This window comes from Glycine soja, chromosome 8, assembly GCF_004193775.1.
Source record: "Glycine soja cultivar W05 chromosome 8, ASM419377v2, whole genome shotgun sequence".
NCBI lineage: Eukaryota > Viridiplantae > Streptophyta > Magnoliopsida > Fabales > Fabaceae > Glycine > Glycine soja.
In genome coordinates this window covers 15893626-15907714 of record NC_041009.1, presented here as the reverse complement: position 1 = coordinate 15907714, position 14089 = coordinate 15893626, and the positions used below count along the sequence as shown (strand labels likewise).

The 14089-nt window shown below is 31.1% G+C and overlaps 1 protein-coding gene across 1 annotated transcript; it reads right to left on the bottom strand.

Moving 5' to 3' along the window:
• Positions 1-733: 733 nt before the first annotated feature.
• Positions 734-10543, bottom strand: LOC114422331 (dentin sialophosphoprotein-like). The gene is made up of 12 exons (XM_028388634.1): positions 10139-10543; positions 9386-9609; positions 6122-6189; positions 5803-5874; positions 5318-5664; positions 5144-5212; positions 4977-5065; positions 2662-4869; positions 2449-2526; positions 2263-2374; positions 1625-1675; positions 734-1171 (listed from the first exon to the last, which is right to left on the bottom strand). The coding sequence occupies exons 1-12, from the start codon at positions 10454-10456 to the stop codon at positions 1124-1126; spliced, it is 3684 nt and encodes a 1227-aa protein (XP_028244435.1). The 5' UTR covers positions 10457-10543; the 3' UTR covers positions 734-1123.
• Between the last annotated feature and the right edge of the window lie 3546 nt (positions 10544-14089).

Here is a 14089-nt window from a genome sequence, read left to right as displayed (position 1 = left end):
TAATAAATAAAATCAAAATTACTTAATTTTTAAAGAAGTGGATCTATTATAACAGAAAAATGGATATAAAATGGTTCTCAAGAACAACTGTTCTTATAATTTGAAAAAAAAAAGTTAGAGATTATTAAGTCATTATGACTAAAAAATTTCCTAAAATATGAAATTTTTATGATGATCAAAATGAACAAAACAGGATAGAAATATATTTTAACAGATTACAAAATAAGTTACAACATAAATAGCCGAGTTAAAACATTTTCGTTATAATACTATGTGTTTTTTCAATGATTGAAATTGAAATATTATAATAATATTAGAATAATGTTTTAGAATAATTTTAGAATATAATAATATGCTAATTGGATTAGATATTTTATCTTATTGTGTATTTTAAGGTTTATTTATTGCTTCATGACTTCAATCCAAATTTCTTAAAGTATAGGAGTATTATATCCAATCAAAGTTGAACAATGAATAAAAAATTAAATTGAATTGAAAAGCAAGTTGATTGGATAATAAAACAAACTAATACAATTAAATTGAATAACTTCTTTTAAAAATGAATTAAAAAAACAATTAATGGAAGAAATATTATGAATTGTATGTTATAAAAAAATCAAACACTGCTTCTAATTTCGGTCTTATAAATAAAAACGAAATGAATAATTCATTTAACTAGTACCCATTTCCTTTCCTTGCCCTATATGGCACCAGTTTTTCCATAATCATCATGTGACATTGTAAAAGTTTCAATGTGACATTTCTTTGGCTTGTGAACTTAAAATGCACATTCCCAAATTTCTCTAGCACTGTTGAGACTCAAGCTTGGTGAATCTGTAAAACGGTATTAAAGAATATACAATTTATCTAGACATAGAAACAAAAAGAAGGCCAGGCTAAGCAAAAAATAAAATAAAATGCCAGACCTATACGCAAAAGCAATGGACAAAATTTCATTTATACACAAATATATGGCTCTACCAAGACACAGTATAAAAAACTAGTGCACACCCAACCTACAAAAGAATTTCATCTACTCAACTGCGCATCATGTATCACCCAAAAGTTCTTAACCTTGATAAACAGGCTTCAATTTTATCTATATAGTACTCTTGTATTTTCATCATTTATTATACGAGTTTGAAAAGTCTTTGATCCTTCCCTTGAGATTCTGCAAGTGGGAAAAAAAAGAAGCATCAGGAGCATGTAGAAAGAAGCAATACAACTAAACAATTATGAGAAAAGACAAAAAGTTGACCATTTAATAAAAATAAGAGTAAGTATACAATTTTGCCTCCAAAAATGGCAATCTATGTTAATTTGATCCCTAAGTTTATGTGAATACAACTTAATCCCTGAATCTGTTAACTTTGTGACAAGTTTATTCTTCTCTATCAATTTAGTCCCTCAATCTGTCAACTTCCTGACAAATTTAGACTCCAAATTTAGTTAATTTCAAGTTGGAAGATCTAATTTCTCATAAAAAATACAAATTCAAGGATAAAATTCAAGGATAAAATTCAGGGACCAAATCAATATATGTTGGCACTTTCAAGGATGAAATTGTATATTTACTCTAAGAAAACAATTCTAGATCAAGGTTAGAGAAAATGTAAATAATTACCTCCAATTCCGTATGAAGAACAACAAATATTTTCTTCAATCTCTTGTGCCTCTGCAATTCACATCATGCAGACATGTTTAGAAGATATATACTAAATGCGAGCAGAGCTTTACAAATTAGGTAATACATGAAACACTTAGAGAAAAGATTAAAAAAAGACTCCTATATCCCAAACACAAACTCTTGATAAAAAGTTAAATCACTAATTTGCTTAACGATAAACACAACCAAAATTGCATCTAGTCGAACCAGACAATTATCGGTCAATTACCATAGCTGTCAATGCATATCAGGTTGCTATTGAAGAATATGTAAGATGAACTGGCTTAAGAGTTAGACATCCACGTGAACTAGAGGATTAATTGTATCATGCACAATCACTTTCAATCTACATAAATTCCTTCAAGATTATCGTACATGTGATTTAGACGGTACAAGTATTTTCAAAGATTTTTTAATCCAATACAGAAAGGTAAATGGACAAGATTAGACAAAAGGAGCTTAAGCATGAACAAAATTTTGAGAAACTGTTGAATGCAGAACAAGAACGCACTAAAATATTACTGGTCCAACATTTGGGTTCTATCATACAATTATACAAATAGTGCATGCATGGGGAGGGGCAAAATAGAATATACCGGTCCACAGCGTCGATAGGATTCCTTCAGCTGCTCCACAATGTCATAATATCTATCCATATCCCTGCCTTTAGCGTGTTCTAAATCGTTGCCTAGTTTCTGAAACTCATCCCTGCAGATTATGGGTAAGAGATGTTAGACAGAATATCAAACAAATAATAAAACTCTATTTGTAAGGGCATTTACCTGTATCCCTCCAAAATCTTGTTCAAGGAGCAGTAACTATCATATTTATCTTGAAACTCCTGCACATATTCTTTATATCTAGCATTGCATAGGAAAAAAACGTATCAGATGTCAAAAAAATCAAGTGATTAACTTAAAAGGAAAAAAAACCCTAACACAACATGAATCACTGGAACAACAGCTTTTAAAAAAAAATTAAGAATAACAGCTTACTGGGAGAAAGTCCTTATCGGTCCCTTCAACTCAGGTTCATCCTTTTCATACTTTGAATAAGAGCAACTATTTTCATCTGAAGATGATTCTCTCTTCTTTTGATCGCTATGATTTCTATCTGCAACAGAATCCTTTCCTCCATCAGCCATCTCTTCCACTGAATTAGGTGTTTGTCTTTTAATTTCTTTCACAGGGTAGGAAACGTTTCCGCGTTTACTGTCTTGTGGTTTAGATGCATTTGCAGGCACTCTTCTATTGCTTTCACTGCGACCTTCCAAGTCAAAATCTTGGCTAACCCCAGATTCACTATTTCTATATTTACTGCTCATTTCTGCCAATTTGTTTTGAGATCCAACTTCTGCATGATCTGCTCTCAAATGTTGCAAATGAGCCTGCATAACTCTAGAACGAGATTTTGTTGAATCTTCAAAATGGTTATCCGAATTCTTTTTATTAGTGTTGTCCAAATTACTGGGAAAACCAGAATTTACAAAGGCTGAAGATGGCTTTCCTGAATCTGAAGTTGCTTTCAATGAAGGCTTTACTTTAGTAATATCTGAATTCCTATCCTCAGAAGTGTTTGCTTTGTTTTCCAACAGTTTAAATGAACCTTTTTGTTCAAATTGCTTTGCAACATGAGTTTCATCTGGAGTGGACTCACGGAATTCACCCAACTCCAAGTCCGAAAGCTCTCTTTGAAGGGAGATACCTCGCCCATTAGTTACAGGGGATTCATCAAAACCAATTCGATTGTTGTCCTTAGGTGATGTTCCCAAGTGTGACTGTGTACTTTGTCGGCCTTCCTTTAATTTACCAACCATTTCACCTTGTTTTTGGTAATAAGAATCCATGGATAGTGACTGTTTACTTCCATTACTACCATCCCTGGAATTCCTGGGGACTTTTTTCTCAATGGCATGAATATCTTCATTCAAGGAATCTCTACTAGATTTATCTTTCTGCACAGAAGAGGCTTCACGTGTATGAAAGTCCTTTCCTGAGTGTTTTTTACCATGCCTTACACTCTCAACTTGCTTATCTGATTTTTCCAATGGGTAGGGAGGGTTTTCTGAAGGGGTTTGAACTGATGACCTTTGACCTATTTGTGGAAAATCTGAACTAGATTTTCCAGGAAATGCTCGATTGGATCCTTTCTGTAACCCAACACTTGAATTCCCCTGTCTCTCTGCTCTGTTCAACACTTGTACATTAGATCCCTTACCAGTGTCTTCAGTCAATTCGAAAGGAGACAAGTTCCGAGAATTGTCCAGTGTCTGCACATCTATACCTGGAGAAAATGGTTCACGGGTCAAGTTTTCTGCTTTCAACCTCTTTGCACGTTCTGATTTCTCCTCAATGTTCTTCTTCACATCAGAACCCCTCTTATGTTTACCTTTGGAAAACCTATTAGAGCTGTCATTCTGTTCATGCCTGGAGCTATCTTTAACTTCATTTTCTCTTTCATCAAACAAACTCCCTATATAATTTTGGCGTTCCTGGAGCTGTTGATAGTCAAGTGGAAACGGTCTTGTCTCTTCTGCATATTTTCCACCTCTATTAGAAATGGTAGCCGGAGGTAGAGCCATTTCAGTCCCCTGTTCCTCAGGTAAGTCCTTTTCAATTTCAACTGCATCAGATTCATTGCCATCCTGCTTCTCATCAACCACATTCTGCATTGACCTTCCGTCAGGAGATTTTACTGGAATGGGTAAGGGCATCCTTTGGTCAGAGACTTCTGTTTTTTGTTTTGACTCTTTTTCATCATCACTGGTCATAATATCTATTTCCTCATCAGATCCCTCCTGTCCCTCTTTGCTGCTAGAAGATGCATCACTTTCACTGTCACTACTACTCCCGCTCCCTGTCCCAGTAGGACTTCTGCTTCTGCTCCTACTGTGGCTTCCACTATCACTTCCACTATCGCTGCTGTCACTGTCACTGTCAGTGTCACTTCCACTATCACTGGAGCTTCCTGCTTGCCCTTCACTATGATCAGAACCTTTTTTGTCACCAAGGATATCAGGTGAAGTATGTTGGGCATCAACTTTTTCCAAAGTGTTTGATTCTTCTTCTACTTTGGAATTTTCTTTAACCATTTCCTCCAAATCAATATTTGGGACTCTTTCTTCAGATCCTTCCTGTGGAGCTGATGTCTGATCATGAAACTCTTCACGAGCAGGTATCTGGCTGTGATTGTCATCAGGAGAACTGTACAAAAAAGACAATACACCTTAAGTGCATGAAGGGATCCACAAAAGTGACCACTTGCAGTACTGGTATACCATAGTATAGTTATATATAAAAATAAAAGGTACCTTCCACTTTCAGTCTGAGGTTTATTTAAGCTTTCTAAATCCCCTCCTGGTTTCAAAATATACCTTCCTGGAGCCTGGTATTTTGCAATCTGAAGCTCAACATTAAAGGAAAAATTAGAAACAGGTGTATCATAAAATAATAGCCTCAAAAGTATCCCACCACTTACTTTTTTTATAATTGGCTCAATTTTCTTCATGGAATTTGGAAGTGGGTCTCCAACAGCTTTCTCCAAGGCCTATAATCAAAGGGGGAAAGCAGTTAATATAAATTAGATGAATCAAAAGTTAGAGAAATTAAAAATAAGCCTAAGAAGAATTATATACTGGATTTTGTACAACACCTTCAAAGTCATTCCATTAGGTTTATCCTTTAAAAGAGAAATTAGCATGCCCTGCAAATCTACTGGTTTAGACCCATTTTTTCCCTTGCCTCCTGGTGTGTTCCTCATAGCATTGTTTGTCCTGGTAGGGATTTCTTTCTCAGAAACAGCATTAGTATCTTGTTTGCCTGTCATTTGTGCTGGCACAGCATCCTCAAAGCTCTTAGACATATTTACAGCTCCCATTGGAGAGGATGAAGCAGCAAAATGATCTGGTGGAGACGGAAGAGGAGAGGAATGTCTGCCCTTGTTACTAGTATTTGTTGAAGTCAATCCAGATCTATGGGAAGATTTTGGGGGGCCGCCAACTATTTAAAAAAAGTTCAAGACATTACAGATGAATTACATGAGCCAACAGAAATTTATCAGGAGGATTTCAATACTGGTAAGAAATGTCATCTTAAGATTGACTGAAAATATGTTGGAAAGATGCAAATTTTAATCACCTTGAAGGGTTTCCACTTTCCTTTTCTTAAGTGCAGCCTCTTTCTTTTTATTGTAATTCTTCCATGGTGTAGCTGGACAAGGCAAGTATAAGGCTATTCATTAAAATAGTTCAATATAAACATTATTATACTAAATACAGTAAATCAGGAAGGCTTTGGCAGAAGAAAATAGAGTGGTGATGAGCAGATAACATGCCCAATATCAAGAAAGAAATTTCAAGTTGCTCATCTCAATGACAATAGCAATTAGAAACTTTCACACTTCAAATATTACAGGAAAAATTCATCCATAAAATAGAAGAAACAAAAGAAAAGTTACCCTCAACAGCTGCTAATGCCTTTATCTGGCTCTTCATAGATGGGTTCCCAGGCTCTAGGACAATGGCTCTGTTGTAAACAACATAATTAAATGAACAACTGGCCAAAACAAGAAGAGAGGGGGGGAAAGGGTGGAGGATTCATACACCATAAACAATCACTGTATGGAAAGTAATATAAGAAGAAAATTCATTTACACCAAAACTAAGCAACCTAATTAGCTAAGAAATAGAGCATATACCAAACCAAGAACCCCTGTTATAGCCAACTGGTTGAGTATAATGTCATCAACAGTTCATTTACTTTTGGCTTAATTATGTTTTTAGTCCCTTAAATGTGAGTCATTTTTATTTAGTCCTCCAAATTTAAAGTAGCTTTTTTTAGTCCCTGAAATCCGCAAAATGCTCTTTTTAGTCCTTTTGTAAATTGTGAGTCAAATAAAAAAATAAGAGATTCACAATTTTTGGCAATTTTTACCGTCATAATTTTATTTTATATTTTAAAGTATGATTTTCTGACGGTTTAAAACTGTCAAAATCAAGTCAATAAAAAAATTAAAGCAATTTTTAAAGTTGTTAATGGGTTTTTAATTTTTCTTCTGACTTGATTATGACAATTTTTAACCATCGGGAGCGTACTTTAAAATATAAAATAAAAAAACAAATTTTGGCAGTCAAAAGTTGTTACAAATAGTGAATTTCTTATTCCATGTTTGACTCGCACCGTACAAAAGGACTAAAAAGGGTATTTTGTGGATTTGAAGGACTAAAAAAATGCAACTTTGAATTTGGAGGACTAAAAAGAGAATGACTCAAATTTGAAGGACTAAAAACATATTTAAGTCTTTACTTTCTTTACAAAAAATGTTGTAAATATGCAAATCGCTATCACTCTTATTCAGGAAAGAATATTTTTTCTTTCCCGTGCATATCCCATTAGTATTTGCAATTATTAGAATATATAGGATTGCCATGATTCCTGTTTTTCATTTATTGGGATTAACCAATATATTAACAGTAGAGCTTGTTTATTTTGAATCACTGGATAATATTCAGAAAACTTTTCCTCGTATTTCAAGTAAATAAAGCTTTAACTGCATGTTATTGTTGTTGTATATTTTAATGTTAAATAGTAGACATTAATAGAATAGTACCAGAAAGGCATAAAAACGGATATGGTTTAACATTAACTCCCATCCTTGGGTCTGAACTAAGAATCAAAAAGATTGCAGAGCCAGGAGGAAAAGATATGATGAAAATGACAGTAATGAATCCTATCTCAATCCCAGGGATTCAAGACTCCCAAAAATCAGTACACTCCCAAGAATTCCTCTTCCTATTACTTTCCCTCTCTCACCTCATGAACTAGCTTTTAAGGTTTAGTTAGACCTAGAGCAAATTCAAGATGGTATCGAAGCCTATCACAGATTTGATAGTGGGCCACCTCTAACTCTAAAAAAATCTACCTAACCCTGCAGCTTTCCCAGGGCAATATTAAAAAAAATCTACTTAGCCATGCGGCTTTCTTAATGCAATCTACCTTGTCATGATAATAATAATAATAATAATAAATAAATAAATAAGTCCTATAATCTCACATCCAGTGTTATCTATTGCGGAAAATGGCAGACAGCCCATAATCCTCTATATATGGCGGATATTGTCACATGCATATAGCAGAAGTCACATAATGGGTGAAATATACAATATATATCAATATTTCATTATATATGTATACAAAATTAAGTTGCATGCTAATAAAAATAAAATACATAAAAACCGGTATAATATTGACTCAAAAGTTCAATTGGCTGGAGACACGCCAGAGATGACAAGAGGATGCAGGATACATACCACAAACACAACAATGATAGCGGTCGCAATTTCGGACAGAGTCACAACATGGTTCCAAGAAATTCCACTATGCAATAGTGCTGCCATAGCGGCTAATTAAGAACACTGCTCACATTGACTATAGTTGTGACTTAAGCAGTGTTATCAATTGTGGATCACAGAAAATGACAACCAATAAGCTGCTATATCATATAGTGGATAGCGTTGCGGAATGGAGAAAGTCACAATGGTTCAAATATATGATATGTATCAATTATATATGTATAAAAAATCAAGTTGTATGCAAATAAAAATAAAATGCATAAAAAATGCCATAATATTAACAGTTCAATTGGTTGGAGACTCGCCAGAGATGAGAAAAGGATGCAGGATGCATGCCATGACCACACAAGCATGGCAGCCGCAATAGCAGACAGAATCACAATCGTGGATTTGAGGAATTTGCAAGCAATAGCTCTACAGCACCGCTGTAACGGCTATTTAACAACACTGTATAGCTTATAAAAGCTTAAGTAAAAAGTAATCTTTGCCTCATGAGCTAACTTTTAGGGTTGGGCTTGCATAATCCTACAGCGCCATTGTAATGGCTATTTAACAACACTATAGAGCTTATAAAGGCTTGAGTAATCCTCACCTCATGAGCTAACTTTTAGGGTTGGGCTCGCATAGCCTTATAGCACCGTTGTAATGGCTATTTAACAACACCGTAGAGATTATAAAGGCTTGAGTAATCCTTGCCTCATGAGCTAACAATTAGGGTTGAGTTAAGCACAACCCAAATTCAAGAACACCAACTAATAAAAGTCCATAACTCATCTTAGTACCTAAATTCAAATAATATACTACATGTGTTCCTTTTATGTAATAATATGTGACAGAATTCTGAAAGAAATAAAAATTGTAGCAACCATAGAAAAAAAATCATCAAAAATTAACCATCAAGACTTCAAAACTCAGCTTCAATATTATTACCCTAGTGGTTGTTTGAAATTTGGACTTGGATCCTCTAAAGCAAATAATGGTAAAGTAAGTTCAACTGTTTATGAGAAAATCAATGGTTGATATTCCAACACATCCATGATTTATCATGCATGTCAGCATGTAATTGTGCGCTAGCATCAACCATTATTTTGTCAGCAATGACTGATATTACTTACTTTACACTAAATATATCAATTGACTTTTTTTGCATACCTTCAAATTTTGAAAATTCTAAGGTAATACTTTGAGAGATTGCTCCACCAGATACTGTAGAACAAATATATTAAAAATATCTTTTTAACAGAAGCATTGTATGCATTTTCTTATAAATGCATACAAAATGCAAACAGTAACAAATTAACCAGGAAAGAGACAGAAGATCACTGAAAAGGAAGAAAATGTAAGGAATATCCCCAATTATGGCTACATACTTGCGAGACTTCATCTTGCGTTCAGCTTCCTCTGACCGTCTTTTGACATGATTCTTGGTTGACTCATCCAAGACACGCTGCACATTCAGCTTGCGCCAGGCACACCCAGATTCAACAAGCAAGCCATTCCCATCATCGCGACTCCGGTGCTCTTCGTAAATATCACAGAGGTCACCATCCTTCGACCAGGTAAATCTGAACTCCTTCCCACCAACATCAATAATCTGGCACAAATACAGAACAGACAGACATTCCAAACTACAGATCAGAAATTGCTTAACAAAAACACAACACAGAAACAAAAGGCAGTAAACACAAACCGAGCTGTGGCAAAATCACCTGATTTCACACCCAAACAGAAACAATCTTGATAAGCTTACATGTCAATTACTTAGTAGCACTATGATTGCAATCACACAATTCAACAAATAGTCCCTACTTCCTAGTAGCACTAAGATTACAATTAACAACACTGTTCAAAATGGAGCAAATTCAGTGAATGAATTTCACAATATGCATAATTTTTCAAATTCAAATTCTGATTTGAATGGTGAATTCCCGGTTACCCTAGTGGTCTAGTTAATATTTCTACCATAACCTTTTTTCTACTTTTTTTTTTATTTCAATTAAACTTAAATGAGCATAACTAAAAAAACAAAAAGAAATGAATAAACAAATGCGTTAAAGTTCGATTTGACAAACAACACCTTGCAGAAACCAATCGAAAGTTGAAAACAAAATGAGAAGCGTTACGTTTCCGGTGGGATTGTGTGGATTGGGGCCGAACTTCACGCGCGCGGTGCCGCCCTGTGCCTCCACGCGCCTGATCTCCTCCACGAGGTCGGGCGCGAGGCGAATGATCATCGAGAACGCGAGCGGGTTACTGCCGGAGATGAGGCTGAATGTCTCCTCTACCGCCGGCGCCGCCGTCTCCTTCGCAGCGTTGCGGGCGGAGGAGCCGAGGGAGAGGCGGCCGCCCGGGGCGGAGGAACGGTGCGGCGCCGGAGGAGGGGGAAAGGAGCGGCGGTTGGGGGCGCCGCGGCCAAGCTTCGAGGAGGCGCCGCCGTACATGTTAGGATTGCGGTTGCGTTGTTTTCGCCTCCGAAATGCTTGAGATGATGATGATGGAACGTTCCACTCTGATACTAATTATAATTTTTTTTTAAAAACAAAAAAACAAAAAATGCCACAGCAATAACTAATAATAAATTCTCTATATTTTCTTTTTTCTCTAGGTCTCTATCCTTCATATTGTAATAAATACCCCCATGGGTTGGTTATTATTTTTCTTGTACCCTAATTTGCTTTTGCGCTTGGGATTGGGGAGGGGGCATATTTTCTCATGTGTTTACTTTTTAATTGAAATTGTGAAACTTCTATGTAGTTTTTCATGTTTTAATTTTTGAATCAGAATAAAACAAATTATAAGAGTGATAAGTATTGACAAACTGATAACAATAATTGTATCTTTAACAAAGAAAAATACCACGAATTTAAGGGAGGAAATATTAAACATATATTATATGTGCTTGTCTAATTTTGTTTTTCCTTTGAGTTGGAGAGTTTAACTTTTGACTCGTTCCCTCGGTTATTTTTGTTTTTCCTTCTTTATTCTTCATCTATCTTTTCAAACGCTTTAATTTGTGAGATTCATTTTTTTTACTTGATTTTCTGCTTCTTATTTAGGACTTTGTAATCTCACTCTTTCACAAAAAACACCCAAAAAAAATATTAATGTGCGAGATTTGAACTACATCAACATGATTTTCTTAAAAGGAACAAATGGATCAATTATCCATGTCTACATCTTTAATTGAGTAAATTTTTATTAACTCTTGCAGTGCAGTGTGAGGTTACTTACAAGTAATCTTCATATAAATTATCAAAAAACATCATGTCTATATCAAATGAGTTTGTAAACTAATGTACATTAACATGGTATATTAAATATATAATGTAGTATTTATATAAATGTATAATAAATAAGTATTTCTCATATAATAGTAGCTATCATTAAATGTAATATAGAATTAATTAAAATAATATAATTAATAGTATGATTAAATATCATAATTGTTCAGAGAAATAGATTATTAAAATTAATAATTGTACTAAGTATTAATGTCTAATATAATATTTGATATCATTAATATAGTATTGTAAATAGGTATTTCTTATAAAATAGTAAATATTATATTTGTTGAATATAATATAGAATTATTTATAACGATATTTGTATAATATAATTAAATATTATAATTATTACAAGGAATGTATCACTGAAATTAATAATTATACTAAGTATCAATATTTAATGTAATATACCATTAATGTAGTATTTATATTAATATATAAGTATATCAGTTTTTCTTGTATAAAGTAATTAGATTTTATACTCATGCAATGAACTGAATTTAATCAAATTATATTTCTTTACATTTGTATCTAGTATTATTAAAAAATGCAAGTAAATAAATAAATTTGTCTTTTTAAAAATATTTAGCAAATATAATTACATTAAAATTAAGTAAAGAGATTAATTATATTTTTAACCGAGTGGATGTTATCTTATGAAATACTAAGTCTATTGATTCTTATCATAAGTTATTGTTCTTCCTCGAAAAGTAACAATAATGATATAATACATATATGAAATTTATAAATTAAAAATAAAAATAACAAATATAAATTTATCATTAATTACATTAAACTTTATCAAACATTTGTTTTGCACAAGTTTATTTAAATATAAGCATATAGATTAAATACATAAGATATTTAAATATAAGCATTTTTAAGAAAATCTAAGCATATCATTAAAAAATTGAAAAATATCAAATATTATTGTTTATTAAAGTAATTTATGAAATATTTTCTTATGAAGTATATATTCTATATTTATTGACATTTAAATAAGAGAAAAATAGAAAAAAAAAAGTTAACCTAACTCTAAAATCATTGAAGATATAGGTGTAGTTTTATATCACATAATCATAATAATGATTTTGAAAAAAAAAATTATAACAATAGTGAGTAATTTTACACTTATATAATTTCTCATTTATATAATTAATATGAAATAAGGAAAATAAAAAGTATGATAAAAAATTATTTATCATTTTCAAGTCTATTTTTTCTATATGAAAAGTATAAATTAAAAAATCTAAAAATAATAAATATGAATATATGATACAATATGATTTTCAAAATTTTCTATTTATTGTTGACATAATTTTAATATGTAGTAATTTTAAATTTATTTATCATAAAAATTAAAATTTATTTTAAATTTTTTTAAATAGCATAATTTTTATTAAATAGATATAGTTGTTAATTATTTTAAAATATATTTTTAATAATTTTAATTTTAATTATCTGGTATTATTGAAGATTTGAATTGACTAACATGGATCCATCATAAATTGAACACTTATATTTAGTATAATTAAAAATGTATAATATTATTATTATCATTATTATTGTTATTCAAAAAAGTAAGAAAAGTATGAGTAGTGAAACAATATCAATGAATAAGTGAGAACGAATAGTATTACTCGTAGTAGGTACAATATCTCTTATTTTATTAGTTTTTTTATTTCTATTTAATATAAAAAAATATTTTTATTAAATCAAATTTCCAAATTATTTTTTGCAATACACCTGCTTATGTCCTATATAATAAAAGACACTTGATACATTTGTAGTTATAACATGATACTTTTCTCATTTTGTTAAAAAAAATTAATAGTATATTGTTATTAAATTGTTTAAAGATAGATAATAATAATAATAATAATAATAATAATAATAATAATAATAATAATAATAATAATAATAATGATGATGATGATGATAAAAAATATTATAAATATGTGCATAAATTATATAAATATTTTTTTCAAAAGAAAACATATAAATAGATATTTTAGCATGTGATATTTATTAGTTGTATAAAAAAAATATGTGCATTGTATAATAAATATTATTAATGTGAGTTATTTAATCCTCCAATAATATTATATTAAATTGATTCAAATGTTATTATATAGTTCAGGTTTTAATAAATGACCAAGTTTCAAGTTTAGATTATTTTGTTAAATCAAAGATTGATATAAAGTGTAAATTTTAATCAAATGATTATAAAAGTTTCAAGGAAGTTTACTTATATTTTATAGAGATACTTATACCATAAGAATAATTTAAAAATGAGTATATTTAGAAATCTCAAATAAATATTTAATTATCACTTGGAATTAATTAAATATATATATATATATATATATATATATATATATATATACTAATTAATTATTAAGACCATTCACCTCAAACTATTTTAATTTTCATATTATCATAGATTTTGACACGAAAATAGTTATTCCCAGTGAATAAAATTTATGATCTCTACAATAAAGAAATTAAAACAAGTTTTGTTTATATTATTATTAATGAATCATTTAAAACTATTATGTCATAGAAATATATTTAATCAATCAATTTTAATATATCTTATTATGTAGGTATATAAAAATTTTACATTATTATATAAACATTAATCAACAATTTTTTTATACAAAGTTAGATCCATACATTAAATCAACAAAAAGAAAGTGAAAAATATATGATAATATTAAATTATAGAAATTAATGAACAATAAATAATAACACAATTTTATCATTCAACCAATATAATGCTAACATATA